Genomic DNA, 17,312 nt, shown 5'->3' with positions numbered 1-17,312 from the left:
CTCCTGAAAAGGTAAATTTTATGGACTTGAATTGAAGCTCAAGCAGATGGCTAATTTAATAAGAGATTTATTATTGAATTGTGGGTTGTCTGCCATAATGCAATATGAATATGTACAAATTAATTTACAATTACACTTAACTTTCCTATAATACATTCCTACATCACTTGAGCATCTTACAAAACAAAGTCCTTAATTCATACACACTAAAGACTTGTATCATTTGGCACCAATCCACATTATGGACAAGTCGGTTTGTAAACTAAAACTTTTTCTATAAAAAATTCTACTACTACAATAAATTAACAGTAAAGCTACAGCTTTCAAAAACACTTGCTAACTCACTCAATTTATTAGCCTCTAAAAAACCTGATTCATATTCACTGGGACTTTTTGTTTTATTTTTTTATCCCTTTGAGAAAGACTGCAACCAAACACAGGAGTGCAGAACTTCAGGCAATCTGCCTTCATCAAAAATTCATTCGAGATGCAGACACCTACCTACTGCTCCACATACCTGTATTTACCTGGTTAACATGCCTTAATTTAGAAGGATTTTTAATTAACCCTTAAATATAAGGTGGCACCAAAGTCCCGTTACTTATAAGCCACAGTTCTGGATGCAGGTGGTAACAAGATGTACAAGTAAGGTTTGGACGTCATTTTATATTTCTTTTTCTTTTTAGTTTTCCCAATGGAAACCATATGAGTATAATGGAAATGACAGAATTATTATCTTACTTTTTCACAAAATGTATATAAACTCGCTCATTGAAGGAGTTATAGCTTACAGCTTGCCTTCACAATGCATATTACTTAAAATTTTTCAGTGGTACTGATACATCATGAACTTTAACCAACCATACATCAGCAAGGTTACAAAGTAAATTGTTCTGAAAACTTGAGAAAAAGAGCTTTCTCTCTTACTTTTCCTTCAGAGATAAATACCCTTCTACAGGTACTGAGAGCATGAAAATTACCAATCTGAATGTATGGTTGCTTTCTAACTAACCAGGCTTGGGAGGATTAATGTTGATCAATATAAGTTGGATCCTTTCAAACTTATAAGGATTAATGTTAATCAATACAAGTTGGTTCTTTTCAAACTTATAAATATCTAAACGATATTTTCCATGTACTACAGTACTTTAAATGTGTTTTCAAAACACATCTAGTATCAGGTGCTGTCTCTTCTACTTCCCTTAAACTCCACGGGACTTATGAACCACAATCTTAAGGAAATGTAATGAAGACAATATGTAATTCAATTAAGTAATGAACAAGTTGCCTAATTTCAAAATATATCTTAATCTCCTTATATTCTGAACACTAATCTTAATCTCCTTATACTCTGAACACTAAAACCCTGCTGCCAGTTCACTGAAGCTGACAATAAGGCACCTCCATAAATTTTGGACTTAGCATGAAATGGGAATGCCAGAAATCTAGATAGCATAAAGCCTTCATCTGCTTCCCATAACACACCTGAGAATGAAGCACGCAAGCAGCATTTCAAGCTGCTTGATGCTCTTGTGTGAGTAATATCATCAAGTCCGGAGACTCTTCCTTAATACTTAAAGTCAATCAATTTTTTCTGCTACAGGTAGCTTTACTACACGAAGCTGATTACCATAATCACAAACTATCGTGTCTGCAACAGGCATCATATGACGGATAAATACAGAGTCATCTCGATCTCCAAGTCGTACTACTCGAACAGGAACACCTGATGTTATGTCCCATACAGTTAATGATCCCTGCAATAAACCAAATTGTTAGTATACCTAAAATTAAACATAGTATGTACAGTAACAATATGTCAGATCACAATGATGATTATGTATTTTATAATAAAAACAAGCAAAGTAAAGAATAGTTACATATAATACAAGCAGAACTACGATAAAAATTATTAACAGGAGCAACTGAAACGTCAAATGGATTAAAATATTTCGATAAAAATTATTAACAGGAGCAACTGAAACTTCAAATGGATTAAAATATTTTAAAAATTAAATTAGGACTTTAACACAATAGCTAATAAGATATGAAGAAGCTTCCTGACCCAAGTACAGTAGTGCCTCAGGTTACGAAATTAATCCATTCCGAAGTGGCCTTCGTATCTAGAACTACGTTTTACATGTAAATTGCCTAATTTGTTCCAAGACCTACAAAAACACCACAGTAAATTTTATAATAAAGCTAAATGATAAAAACAATGAAACACAACAATTTGGACCATTCAATACCTAACATAACCATGACTGTACCTGTAAATAAAGTGTATTAGGGTACAGGGTACAAGAAATACTGTACGTACATATGTAGTAAAATGTGGAATTACCTTTCGAGTGAGACGATGTCCGAAAGTGATGACAGAAGAAGTGGACAAATGGCAGAAAACATGAACTCATAACTTTATGAAACACATTAAAAAATGGCAGAAAACATTAAAACTAAACTTTACAAAGCACATTAACAAATGGCATAAAACATTAACACTTCTTGATTATCTCCATCTTCGTTCTCCATAGAAAGCATCCTCTTCTTTCCGTGAACTTCAGCAACATTCTTGGGATTGATTGATTATGTCTGTTAAAAACTGGTGTCACAACATCTCGGTTATTGACACCGAAATAAATTTAGATAAAACGTAGAATTAAATCTAAAATTAATTTAATATAAAAAATCTAAAAATATATTATATAAAAATTTTCTTCATATATATAAGTTCTTATATAGGCAATCTATGTATAATTTAAATTGGAAGTCTCTAGCACAATATTTCAATTCATGGTCAATTTTTGAAAAAAAAACTTTTTCCTTACGTCCGCGAAAAAATCTGAAATTCTTTCGTCAGATTGTCGTAATGTTGGCACCGTTTTATATTAGCCGTTACATAGTTTTATATATTAAAATGTGTGCAATTTCATGTAGAATACAACAAAAAATAACTCGTGGTTGTAGCTTTTACCAGTTTTGAAATATTTTCATATAAATCATGATAAATAGAAAAAATTCGACCTTCGGTCAACTTTAACTCAACCGAAGAAAAGGTCAAAAACTGCAATTGTACGCTAAAACACTTACAGTCTAGTAATATTCAATCAATTACCGTCATTTTGCAACAAACGGGAAGTCTCTAGCACAATATTTCAATTTACAGTGAATTTTTGAAAAATGATATTGTCATGATACAATAAAGTTTTATACATACTTACCTGGCAGATATATACATAGCTGGAAGACGGAGTCTATAGCTATGTATATATCTGACAGGTAAGTTGAATGTATAAAACAAATTTTTTTTACGCCCGCAAGTTATGAATTCATGCATCATATTGTGATAATATTTTTGCTCTGTTGCTTTGGTCGTTTTACAATTTGTTATATACCAAAATCATCACACTTTAGTGTACAATACAACAACAAAATTAACTCATTAGCTTTAACCATTTGGCTCACAGCGTGATTTATATACAATTATATATGAAATTTCTTTTTCGCGCTGTCATATATTCCAATATTTGTATATGATAATGATATTTTTTTTCATTTCTGATGGTTGCATACTAATCTTCAGGCAATAACAAAAAAAGGAGCCCAAAATGAACTTAAACTTGAAAACTAAGCGTGCTATGATTTTTTTAAAAAAAACTTTTTTTCCGCTTCGGCGCTCACTCCCGAACGCCGCCGGCATATGGGAGACACTTTCGGAAATACGGGCTTGCCGTTTAAGGGTTAACCTGGACGTCATTCGTCTGAAGCCGGGATTCACTTTGGAGCAGGTGAGGTCAGTGGCTCCATCCTTGTCTCCACAGGATGCCTCAGTGTTGGAATCTACGGCAGCCAACGTGTTGCAGACAGTTCCTTGGCTAGATTTCTGGTCTATGGTCATTGCCAAGATAGCTTCTGACAGGTCCCCAGAGGGGTTGGTGAGTGCTTCCTCTCTTGCCAGTTTGTTGCAGTCTGAAGGCAAGGCGTTTTCGTATATGACTCACCTGTGTTAAATTATGGGCTAACCGGGTGTTCTTTTCTTTGTATTTTTACAAAGACAATGTTAACCCTTAAACGCTTATTGGACGTAAAATACGTCGAATCAAAAAAGTTTTTTTTAAATATTCGCGCAAAAATAGTTATAGGCCTCCTTGACGAAAAATTTTGAATCACGCGCCTTGAGGGATGCTGGGAGTTCACGGATCAAACTGCTGTTTTGTTTACAAGCGTTAACCAGGCGCGCATGCGCGCATTTCTTTCTTCTCGCACTAAAAAGCATCTGCGATACATCTCGGAAATTATTTCGTCACTTTGTCGTAACTTTTGCACAGTTTTATATTAGCCGTTACATAGAATTTTACTTATGAAAATGTGTGCAATTTTATGTAGAATACAAAGAAAAACAACCCATGGTTGTAGCTTTTATCAGTTTTGAATATTTTCATATAAATAACGATGTGCCAAAATTTCAACCTTCGGTCACCTTTGACTCAACCAAAATAGTCTAAAAACGCAATTGTAAGCTAAAGCTCTTACATTCTAGTAATATTCAATCATTTACCTTCATTTTGCAACAAATTGGAAGTCTCTAGCACAATATTTCAATTTATGGTGAATTTTTGAAAAAAAAACTTTTTCCTTACGTCCGCGCGGTAACTCTGCCGAAAAAATCAGAAATTCTTTCGTAAGATTGTCGTAATGTTTGCACCGTTTTATATTAGCCGTTACATAAAGTTTTTAATATGAAAATCAGCGCAATTTCATGTAGAATACAACAAAAAATAACTCATAGTTGTAGCTTTTATTAGTTTGAAATATTTTCATATAAATCACAATAAATAGAAAAAATTCAACCTTCTGTCAACTTAAACTGGACCGAAATGGTCAAAAACTGCAATTGTAAACTACAACACTTACAGTCTAGTAATATTCAATCAATTACCTTTATTTTACAATAAACAGGAAGTCTCTAGCACAATATTTTGATTTATGGTGAATTTTTTAAAACAATTTTTTTTTTACATCCACGCGATACGAATTCAGGCATCATATTGTGATAATATTTTCTCTGTGTTGCTTTGATCGTTTTATAATTTATTATATGCCAAAATCATTGCAATTTAGTGTACAATACAACGAAGAAAAAAATTAACTCATAAGCTTTAAACATTTTGCTCACAGCGCAATTTGTATACAATTATATATGAATTTTTTTTTTTTTGCTGTCATATGTTCCAATATTTATATATGATTATGGTATTTTTTTCATTTCTGATGGTTGCATACTAATCTTCAAACAATGAAAAAATGGAGCCAAAAATGAACTCTTAATCTTGAAAACTAAGCATGTTGTGATTTTTTGACAAAAAACTTTTTTTCCGCTTCGGCGCTTACTCCCGAACCCCGCCGGCATACGGTAGACACTTTCGGAAATACCGGCTCGGTGTTTAAGGGTTAATAAATCATGATTATTATGAATTTTATGTTCCATTTTGGATATTAATAAACCAAAAATCACAATTTTTGGAAGTAAATTGTATTTTTCCTAACTATACAAACCTGAGGTACTTTACATAAAGAATTACTTTCGGTGTAGCTGGAATTACTGCCGTTAAATTCTTAAACAAGGTGGTTAGGCAATAACTACCGTGTGGCAGGCATGTAGGCTAGCCTGCCCGGATGTAAACACTCCACTTTCCCTTTCGGCCCAGGTTCAGATTGAGGGGTGGCATGAGGTGAGCATGTATGTAAAGGACCTCAGGTTTGTAAAGTTAGGAAAAATAAAATTTACTTCCAAAAATTGTGATTTGTTCCTACACGATATACAAACCCTCGGTCCTTTACATAAGGAAGACTCACTGATTGGTGGGAGGGATCTGAGTGAGCCTCTAGAACTGACTGGACTTCTACACACCTAGGCTACTCCTCCTGGTCTTAAGAGCGAGGAGGAGTGCCCTGCCTCTGACAACTTGATAGGAATATAGGAGCTGCATAATCAAGAGTCAGACTTCTGGATCTTTTCAAAATGAGTGAGGAATCATAACTCATCCGAAAATGGGCTGTGAAGAATATTTAGTCGGAGAAATTAATGCAAATTTCTGGGAAGGGTTTGCATTATTGCCAGTCTCCTTCCTCCCCTTGCTAGAGGAAGGAGCGGGATTGCTTCTATGATTCTGATTAGAAACATAAAAAGGATGCTTTATGTATAAGTTTACCGCATCAATCATCCAACCAGCCAGTGTAAGTTTGAGTCCTATCCTCAACCCAAAGGAAGAGGAGTGGAAGGACAAGGTAGGGAGATTGGAGAGGCCAGCCACTCTCGCATCCTTCTTACCTCTAGAGCAACACACCATAGGCAAGATGCAACTTGTCCTCTTGAAGGAGCTGGGTAAGCAAACACAACCTGCAAGCATCCACCAGTGGTCCAAGGAAATGAGGTTCCAAGGACCTGTGGGCAAGCCCGAAGGGAAAAAAAAAAAAAAAAAAAAAAAAAAAAAAGTCTCTTACGGTCTCGTAATATTCCGCAGCGGATAAAGACACCGACACTCCATGGTGGGTGTCTATCCTTATGGGTACAGGAACACATCAATAGGACAAAACGGATTTTGGTGAATGCAAACACTGTGGTGATGTTGTTGTAAACAATACCACCAGTATCTCAAAATCAAAACTGGTAACTCTTGGGAGGCTTGCAAGGCAGTCCCGAGTTGTAGTTCAATTAAGAAGATACTATTCGTCTCGGTCACATACCCGTCGAGTTAACTACAGTATGTGCCTACACCTCGGACAATTCAACTGATAACAGAAGCATGTCACGAGAGAAATATACGTAGTATATTTGTAAGTTCCTGTACACTGACCTCCAGCCTAAATTCTCTTTCATTCGAGGAACAAGAATAAGGACTGGAAGCAGACCTCCTTCATTCTCTAATGAAGAGAGCAAAGGTGAAGTTTTCCCGAAGGAAGACTTCTACGATGATAACAGGATACCGAAGACAACTAGTTCAAGCCGAACTGGATGTTCCCAAAACAGTAGCACTGGAAAGGCATTCAAACTCTCGGTGCTATCCATCCTAAACGGATTGACGTATGTTCAGTAAGATCCAGGAATTGAACCAAAAACAGTCTCTTGGGTTCAAATTCCGAGGAGAAAACTCCACCGAATTCCTCTTATTTCCTTGTTTCATTCTGGTATAACTAAGAAGTAAAGGGGAAAAAAAAGAGAGGAGGATTGACTGTTATTGCCTGTTCTTCTCTATCCTGGGGGTGGCTGCGTACTTAGGCGACGGACCGTCAGGTCCAACCAGGCCGAGCCCCTCCCGAGATATTCTTCCTTTAGCAGCAGTACTTCCTTTGAATGCTAGAAATTCCAGGAATTAATGGCTTAGCGAGACTCCCGAGTTCATAATAACAATTACCGGGAATGTCTGTCTCGACAGTCTGTTTGGAAATTACAGGAAAACCAAAACACTCCTGAGACACCAGAAATTCCAAGGAATTTGAGCATTCAGTGAGATTCCCGATTATCATAGTAACAATTATCATGAATTCTAGTCTTGCCCACTCTGGACCGTGGGCTCGCCCAAGTGTTTGCAGATCATAGAAGACAAAAACACTTGGAGAGTGCTAGAAATTCCGAAGAATTTTAAGCGCTCAGCGATAACCCCCTTAATTTCGTCAGACAATCATCAGGTATTGGTCCACACCGATTCCCGTAGAAATCAAGGAGGAAGGGGCAAGATCCTTCCTCAACAACGGGGACTTACGTCCGGTAGGACCAGAAGGTCCCTCCAGGAATGCAGTCCCCGACACGGAATCCTACGGAAAACACTCTGCAGGATCCCTCCCATTCCCGTCGCAGCCATAGGAAGAGAGGGAATGGGGGAGGAAGATTGGATGCTCTCGCTCGCCTTGCCAGCAGAACTAGCAGTCGGAGAAGCGAGTTACGGGCAGCCATCAACCTGCGGTGATGGCCGCTCCGAGTCTAGGAAAACGTTACCTTCTGGAGAAAACGTTTTCCCGTGGAGGGTTATGAAACTCGTACTGTAGGTGAAACGTCTGCCGCCACCGTGACCATCGTCTGAGTGGGGCTGAGCGTACACCTGACAGGAGAGAGCCGATACCGTCCTCCGACGCGTCCCAGTCCTTGTCGAGAACGAAACCTCTCAAGAGGACCGAAGGGGAGCCCACACCGGTCTGTGCGTGCGAAGTCCAGCGGGACCATCACGTGAACAGCGGTGATGGTCCCTCCATGAGTCTAGGAAAGCGTCATTGTCCTCGCCAGCCCCACAATCTCCTCCAACCACTTGAGCGTAAGATCTGTTCGGTCCCAAGACCAAACCAGGCTCGTGGCTGGACCATAAGAAGTGCATTCATCACTGTCACTCCTGTTCGCATTGTTCCTCCCGGTGTAGCCTGAGGAGGTTGAAGGGACAGGTGAGGGAGACCCGACGCTCCTACTCTGCCTACTAGCAGAACCAGTAGGCTGGGAGGACTGCAGGCGATCGCCAACCCACGGTGGTGATCGAGCTGTAGGTCTGGACCAACGGTCTCCTTGCGGAGAAGCGCTGGACCAAGGACGGTAGCGTCAGTCTCGTGCATCAGGGGAGCTGCTACCAGTTGTTTGAGCCGTCCGGTCCCGGTGGGAGCGACAGTCGGGTGACTGGTAGTGTCCACTAACGCGGTGAGAACGAGCACAGTGCTCTTAACGCGCCATGGTACCAGTTCCAGCCCAGCTGGGCTGGACCTGGTGACCAGGTCCAGGCGAGGCTGGACCCAGTGACCAAGGGGGACCTCTTCCCAGCCTCGCTACGTGAATGGTTTGGTGGGAACGTCACCGTCAACCCTGGGTACCGGTCTGGCAAGAGTCACCTGAGCGACTATTACCATCCTTCCGCTCCGTGCCTGGGTCCTGACACGGTGAGTGTACTCAGCAGTCTGGACCTTGGCTGCAAGGTCACCTGTAGGTGACCATACACTCGGGTGACGCTCGCAAGCGAGCGCGGGCCGAGACAGTTCCCGGTCCAAAGGTGGAACCTCTGGAGCCAGGAGCAGAGGTACCAGCGGCAGACGATACCCTTACGGTCCCCGTGTTCTTCTTCCCTGGGGAAGGAGAGACGGGCCCCGTTCCCGGAGGAACGGGAGGACCAGCGGAAGACCCACCTGTCTCACCGGAGCGAGACAGACCCTTAGAAGTCTCTGTGCGAGACATCTAAGGGGGGGTGGGCGAGGCCAACTTCTTCTTCCTCGGCTGGGGGGCCTTGGAAGTCGAAGGGGAAGAGGCGGCAGAAAGTAATTCCTTATGTAAAGGACAGAGGCTTTGTATATCGTGTAGGAACAAATTACATTTACATTGTGGTGCTTCTTGCTTAAATATATCTGATATTGTTACTCAAACATGAAAAGACTACATTTTTCTATATAAAAGCCTTGATAAAACAAGCCAGTTGCTTCTCAGGTTACATTCATAAAGAGCCCTCAGAATTCCGTATCTCATCGTTATGTCATAAGCCTTCTTAAAGTCAAGGAAAAGTATGACATAATGCTGCTGGTTTGCAAAAGCTTCATATACTGAAGATTCCTTTTGAACCAACACATCAGCTGTGGTGTGCATACTTCAAAAACCACACTGAGATGCGAACAAATATTTACCATGCACCAAGTACCACATCAAATGTTTACTCACCATTGTTTCCATTACCTTACACAGACACGATGTCAGTGCAATGGGACAATAATTCTCATGCTTGAAGGGGTCTTTCCCAGGCTTCATGAACGGGAAAAAGATTAACATCTCTCATATCTTAGGGAAGCAATGTTCTCAAAAAAATTCTACTGATAAGGCTTAATATAGAGGACTGGGTATTTTCTGGTGCATGTGTAATAATAGAGTTTGATGTCATCTAGTCCAGGAGCCAATTCAAAAGCTCATTTAAATTCCCTCATAGTAAAAGGTGGATTGTATTCTTCATTCTTTTATGTTTCAGTGTGTTTGTGGGTCTCGTAAACCAAAATTTTCCTTGGCAATATTAGCAAAATGATTAGCAAACTTATTTGCCACCAACTGGGGATCTGTAAATTCACACTCTCCACAACAACAGTCAAGAGGTATTTTTAAATTTAATGATGATATGAACAGTGTACCGGATTTCTTTTGTGCCTTCTTAATTTCTACACCGAAATGAACCCTTACAATGAAATTTAATAAAGCAATACTCACAGTTTCATCTGCAATATCTGGTAAATACGGACCTCATAGTTCTATAAGTTTCCAAGCATTTATGAGTCCAGAAGGGAACTGGTCAGCAGATAAATATGCCTGAAATCCTATGCATTCACTGAAGCCCAGTGGCACCTTGAGGGTCCTCAGTCCAATATCATATTCAGACCCAGGAAAACCACTGCTAGGCATTAGATTTTCACCATGGTCAACCACATCAGCTTCTCAAAATCTACTGGTGAAGAAGCATGCTGTCTACCTAACCCTCCTGCATGTTTCTTCAGCAATCACAAACTTAAGTCAAAGCCATGCAGGGATCATTAGTCAAAGATCAATCCAAACAGGGTAAGGAGGGAAAAACTGTGTAGGAGGTAAAAATAGGCCTACCTAACATAGTTCAGAGGACATACAGTACTTAAGGATGAGCTATGAGTTGGCTCAAAAGTGGTTGTCCTCTGAAGGCCCCACCTAGTGCAAGGTGTTAGTTGTCTATGAAGTGTCTATTATTTAAAATTGAAAAAAAAACAATAAGACCTGTACATTACCCAAAATCAAAAGATAATTCAATAATTCCAAAAAGTTAACTCTCAAAAGCACAAACCATGCTTCTTGAACATACCTGTCTACTAGTGATGAGAAGTTTGTTTGTTAGCATCACCATACTTGAACAATACATCTGTGTCTGAAAATAAAGAAAGAGTTTTGAGTTAGAAACTCAACTACCTACCAAGAATTTTTAAAATAAACAGAATCTCACCACTTCTCAATATCAATTTTTAAAACCCCATTTCACATAAAATTAATGTGGATATACAACAGAGGTAAATTATCTTACATAACTTGAACTTTTATAACACAGAAACCACAATATGCCCTTAAATAACTTGAACTTTTATAACACAGAAACCACAATTTACCCTTAGTATCCAATTTCTGCTAAAGACTGGCCAGTCATCTACACTGCAGTAATATTCTATGAGTAAAAATTATTGTAATAATGAGTAACATGAATTCAAAGCTTCACTACAAAAGACCTCACCTAATAGCTGGTGATGAAGTAAAAAATAGCATTTTCATAATAAAATTAGTGAACATCATAATATACAGACCCCATAATACTAGAGAGTTTGACATAGTAATTTACAAATTGGATGATATATGTAGAAATCATAAAGACTTGACTATACTCTTATCCAGAGACTTTAACTTTCCTTTCGTAGTAGAAAGAACAAATAGGAGATTGTGGTTGTATTTATACATATAAAAAAGAAAGTAATAGTAGTGCAGAAGGTAAGAGGCAATTTGAAAAGCTATTAGATATGCTACTAGAACACAACATTCAGCAAATAAATCACCTGCCAACAAGTAAGGATAATATATTAGACCTAGTACTATTTGTGAACGAGGTGAATTATGTAAAGGAGAATGACAAATTTTCTAAGACAATTTGTATTTTTCATAGCTACAAACCTTCAAACCTGAAGTCTTAACAATAGGATAATTTCTAGTGTCTAGCCGGATCCAGTTAAAAAGCAGATGAAAGCAAGGAATCTTGTGATATCTGGCAACGCACGAGTAGATCAGGTGAAGAGTGGTCAAGGACCACGCACCTATGCCACCGTGTCAGTCTTTCCCAATTGAGGATGTATTAACAAACAGAGGGGCGGCTAGAGGCAGGCAGTATAATGTTAAGACCTCAGGTTTGTAGCTATGAAAAACACAAATTGTCTTAGAAAATTTGTCACTTGTTCATACGCGAACAAACCAGTCTTATCAATAGGATAGACTCATACTTGGAGGGAGGTACAAGACATCCTAAACTGGCTGGGGGCCTACCCACCAGTCGAGCTTCCAGAAGAAATGACTTTTGAAGAGGGACTGAAGCCCGTTGAGAAGGAAGCCCATTGAGAAGCTAGATAAATTGATATCTAACCACTCAGACCCTGAGTGACATACAATGATATGTGGGAGAAACTTTGACTGTCCAATAGCAAACCAATACATCAGGGTTTGTACTACTCCCAACTCCTCCTAGCCAAGGAGTAGAGCATATGCTACCGAATAGAGGGTTTGATATTTGTATATTAAGCGACCACACTATCAGTATGACTACCTTACTCACTTGTATCAGACCAGTCCAGCGAATGACGTGTCTATTCCTTAACCCACCTGAAGGAAGAAGGAAAGGTACAAGAGATCAGTATGACTACCTTACTCACCTGTATCAGACCAGTCCAGCGAATGACATATCTATTCCTTAACCCGCCTGAAGGAAGAAGGAAAGGTACAAGAGAAAGAGGGAGACTAGCCAACTCACTCATTCTCTCATCCACCCAATCATCTTAGGTAAGATACAAAAGTGCCCTGTTAAAGGCAACTATGAGTTACACAACCTGTTGGGCAGCCACCACAGGACCCAGGGAAAACGTGTCCGTAGATCTGTGGGCAACATCCTTAAGATAGAAAGAGGTGAAGGTGGACTGGCATAACCAATTATCAGCGTTCAGCCCTCTATGTACAGCCAAGTTCTTTTTGAAAGCCAGAGAGGGACCAATACCCCTAATGTCATGCGCTCTAGCCTGCACAGACGTGGTGGTGGAATCATCAAGAGTCACGTACGCCTGTCTGATGGCTTCCCGTATCCAAAAAGAAATAGTATTCTTAGACACCTCTTTCTTTGTACGGCCTGTGCTAACAAAAATTCTGCGGCAGCCTGGTCTAAGGTGCCAAGATAGCAACGCAGGGCCCGGACAGGGAACAACAAAAGCTCTTGAGCATCACCACCCACAAACTCATTCAGTGATGGAATGGAAAACGAAGTGAACCTGTCATCGTGCACAAAGGGATTTTGGGTCTTGGCCACGAATTAAGGGACGAATTCGAAGGACATCGACCCCCAACCCCTGGTGTGCTTCACCTCATAGCTCAGACCGTGGAGCTCTCCTACCCTCTTGGAAGAGGCCAAGACCAGAAGGAAAACTGTCTTGAGCGTCAAGTTCCTGTCAGATGAGCGATGCAAGGGCTCACATGGACTCTTAGTGAAGCTCTTGAGAACCAAGGAAACATCCCATGTTGGAGGCTTGAGCTCCCTAGGAGAACTAGACTGCTCAAACCCCTTAACTAGCAAGGAAATTTCCCAGGAAGAGGAGATGTCAATAACTCTAAGGCGAACACCAAACTCAGGGCCGCCCTGTAGCCTCTAATGGCAGAAATGGACAAACATTTCTCTTGTCTGAGAAAGGTTAAAAAGTCTGCTATTCACTGAATAGAGGTTGCGAGTGGAGAAAAACCCCATTCATGACACCAATCACAGTAGATCGCCCATTTGCCTTGGTAAACTATGGAGGTCGACTTTCTGAGACTGCTGGACATATGCCCTGCTGTTCTCTGAGGAAAGCCTCTTGCTCGGAGGAGATACTTGATAGCCTCCAACCATGAAGAGACAGGAATTCTACTGACTGGTGAAACCTTGCCGCATGCGGCTGACACAGATGTTGCCAAGGGGGAATTTCCCGCGGAACCTCTAACAACGACGACAGCAGATCTGGAAACCATTCTGCCTGAGGCCACAGAGAGGCTACCAAAGTCATCCTGAGACCCTGTGAACTCATTAGCCTGTTCAGAACTTGATGGATCAAACAAAACTGAGGGAAGGCATACACCTCCAGGTTGTCCCAGGGATGTTGGAATGCGTCCTCTGCTAACGCTAAAGGATCTGGAACCACAGAACAGAATATCTCCAGCTTCCTGTTGAAGCAAGTCTCAAAAAGATCCAGCATGGGTCTCCCCCATACCTGGAAGAGCTTGTCTGCTACCACTTGATGAAGGGATCACGCTGTGCCTAGGATCTGATCCCAACGACTGAGTTTGTCTGCGACCACATTCCGTTTGCCTGGGATGTACCTGGCTGAGAGCTCTAACGAATTGCTGACCGCCCACAGGTGAACCTCGATGTTCAAGGCGTGAAGTTGACGAGAAACCAGGCCTCCCTGCTTGTTCACAAGGGCTACCACTGTGGTGTTGTCCGACATGAGAACGACAGAATGACCTTCTACCTTCTCCCGAAGCTCCTTCAGACCCAGGAAAGCTGCCTTCAACTCCAAGACGTTGATATGTTGCTGTTTGTCCTCCAAACTCCAAACGCCTGAAGCTATGAGGCCACCTAAATGAGCCCCCCAACCTGCAAGGGAGGCGTCTGAGAACAGAAGGAAGAGAACGCAGAGGGACACCCTTCGAAAGATTCCGGTCATCCAACCACAAATGAAGGTCTTGTCTCACTTCCTGAGACAGAGGAACCTTTAACAGGGGTGAGTCCCCCACCAGAGACCAGAATTCTCCCAGTCTCCATTGCAGTGACAGAAGATGAAGACGCCCATAAAAGACCAGCTTCTCCAGAGAAGATAACACTCCCAGAAGAACCTGCCACTGATGAGCTGACTGATGCGACTTTGATAGGAAGTTGTGCGCCACACCCCGCAACTTCTCCAATCTCTGATCCGACGGGAAAACTCTTGCCTCTGTCGTATCGATGACCATGCCCAGGTAGAGAATTTTTTGAGTGGGTACGAGGTTCGACTTTTCCTGGTTGACTAATATGCCCATCATCATCATGCAGTTTATTATACCCTTCATCATTAATAACAAATTCATTTGCAAATTTTACATGAAAACATATGTGAATTTTGGGTAAAATATGAAAATCTAAAAATCACACTCGTTTTCTTTTGATTATATTATAAATTTTAGGGCATATTTATTATATGACAAAATAGTTTTAGTATAAAAATCAGATGTTACATAAAACTAACAATTTGTCAAAAATTTTATTTTTCCTAACTATACAAAACTGAGGTCCTTTAACAATAGGGAATGTAATCAGTGGCAGCTGGAACCGGTCGTAAGCTTTGAACAAGGAGGTTCGATAGTTAACTGCTTGTCTGGTAGTCGGGTGTCCTGGCCGACTGGGGGGGTGAAGCTTCACTTTGCTTTAGGCCCATGAAAACAGAGTGAGGGGTGGCATGAGGTGGGACTATGTGTAAAGGACCTCAGGTTTGTATAGTTAGGAAAAATACAATTTTCGACAAATTGTTATTTGTTCCGATATGTAATTCAAACCTTCGGTCCTTTAACAATAGGAAGACTCACTTATTGGTGGGTGGAATCTGAGTCTTAAAAACAGACTGGTGTTCGTCCGACCTTGGTTCCCTCCCTGGTTGTAAGAGCAGAGGGAGGGATCCTAGCCTCTGTCCATCTGATCGGGGTGTGCACCGCAGGATCAGTGGTCAGACCTCTGGACCAAATTCATAAGAGGGAGGCAAGCGTGCCTCTTATGAACAGCAAGCAAGAACTAGTTCCTACTTCAAGAGCCAAATATAAGGTCATGGGTTTGTCTCTTGTTGGCATCCACTCCTCCCTTTGTTAGGGGAGTGATGGATAACCGCTCCTATCCCTACTGAAAGGGATAGGATGGAGCTCAGTCGCGTAGCTTACCTGCATCTGCCTCCTGTCCAGCGTAGTGACGACCGCGGCTCTCTGCCCACAGGTAGAGGAGAGAAAAGAGGAGAAGAGAAGCCAGTCATACTCTCTTTCACTCGTCCATTCATGCAGTCACACAAGGATGCGATGCTGTTCTGTCCGCTCGGGAGCTGGGTAAGCTACACAACTTGTTGAGCAGCCACCACAGGTCCCAAGGAGAATGTGTCCAAGGACCTGTGGGCGATATCCCGAAGATAAAAAGATGTGAAGGTGGTCTGGTTGGCCCAAACTCCTGCCTTCAGCACCTGTGCCACGGAGAAGTTCTTGCGGAACGCAAGGGTTAGACCAATACCTCTGACTTCGTGGGCTCTCGGACGAAGGGTACGGGTGTCGTCACTCCTATCCACAGCGTACGCCTTCCTAATCACCTCACGAAGCCAGAAAGAAAGTTGTTCTTGGGCACCTCCTTCTTGGTAACCCCAGTGCTAACGAAGAGGCGTTGACACTCAGGCCTGAGGTGCAGAGTTCTCTTCAGATAGCGCCGTAGCACCCTCACAGGACAAAGCAGCATCTCATCCGCTTCATCGTCAGTGAAGTCCTTCAGGGAGGGGATCATGAATGACTCGAACCAGTCGTCAGGGACCAAAGGGTTCTGAGTCTTCGCTACGAAGTCCGGGACAAAATCGAGCGTCACAGATCCCCATCCCCTCGTGTGCTTTATATCGAAGTAAAGACCATGAAGTTCCCCTACTCTCTTTGCCGATGCCAGGGCCAGCAAGAAGACGATCTTGAGGGTCAGATCCCTGTCTGACGACTCTCAGAGAGGCTCGAAAGGTCTTCGAGTCAAACTCCTAAGGACAAGAGTCACATCCCACCCCGGGGGCCTGAGTTCCCTGGGTGGGCAAGACCTCTCGAAGCTCTTCATCAGGAGGAAGATCTCCATCGAGGTGGAGATATCCACTCCCTGCAGTTTAAGGACTAGGGCCAGGGCGGCTCTGTAGCCTTTAACTGCAGAGACGGAGAGGAGCTTCTCTCGGCGAAGGAAGACGAGGAAATCCGCTACCTGCTGAAGAGTGGCTCGGAGAGGAGAGACCCCGTCCACGACACAAACGGACCACTTCCCCTGGTACACAGCTGCAGAGGACTGCCTGAGGTACCCAGCCATCTCTGTTGCTGCTCGGCAAGAAAAGCCTCTCGCTCGCAAGAGATGGTGGATAACAGCCAGCCGTGAAGAGACAGGGATAGATCCGATCGGTGGTACCATTCCATGTGTGGCTGGCACAGGAGGTTGTGCCAAGGGGGAATCTCTCGTGGTGCTTCGGCAAGCAGAGCCAGCAGGTCCGGATGCCAAACGGCCTAGGGCCATTTGGGTGCCAGCAGAATCATCCGAAGATTCGCGGTGACCAGCACCCTGCTGATCACCTTGCGAATCAGACAGAACAGGGGAAAGGCATAGACGAAGAGGTTGTCCCACGGATGTTGAAGAGCGTCCTCTGCAGCTGCCCATGGGTCTGGCACAGCTGAGTAAAAAACCTCCAGTTTTCTGTTGTGCCAGGTGGCGAACAGATCCACGACTGGATGCCCCCACAGGTTGAAGAGCCTTTCCGCCACATCTGGGTGA

General features: G+C 42.1%; 1 protein-coding gene across 1 annotated transcript in view; it reads right to left on the bottom strand.

The window, feature by feature from the left end:
- Nucleotides 1–49: 49 nt before the first annotated feature.
- The window catches only part of LOC135217178 (sterol regulatory element-binding protein cleavage-activating protein-like), a 184,931-nt gene continuing 167,668 nt past the window's right edge, over nt 50–17,312 (bottom strand). The window contains 2 exon segments of the mRNA XM_064252899.1: nt 50–1,757; nt 10,836–10,898. Coding sequence (XP_064108969.1) covers nt 1,581–1,757; nt 10,836–10,898 — 240 coding nt within the window. The 3' untranslated portion in view covers nt 50–1,580.

Source organism: Macrobrachium nipponense, chromosome 7 (assembly GCF_015104395.2).
Source record: "Macrobrachium nipponense isolate FS-2020 chromosome 7, ASM1510439v2, whole genome shotgun sequence".
Taxonomy (NCBI): Eukaryota; Metazoa; Arthropoda; class Malacostraca; order Decapoda; family Palaemonidae; genus Macrobrachium; species Macrobrachium nipponense.
This window is presented reverse-complemented; position numbering and strand designations above follow the sequence as displayed.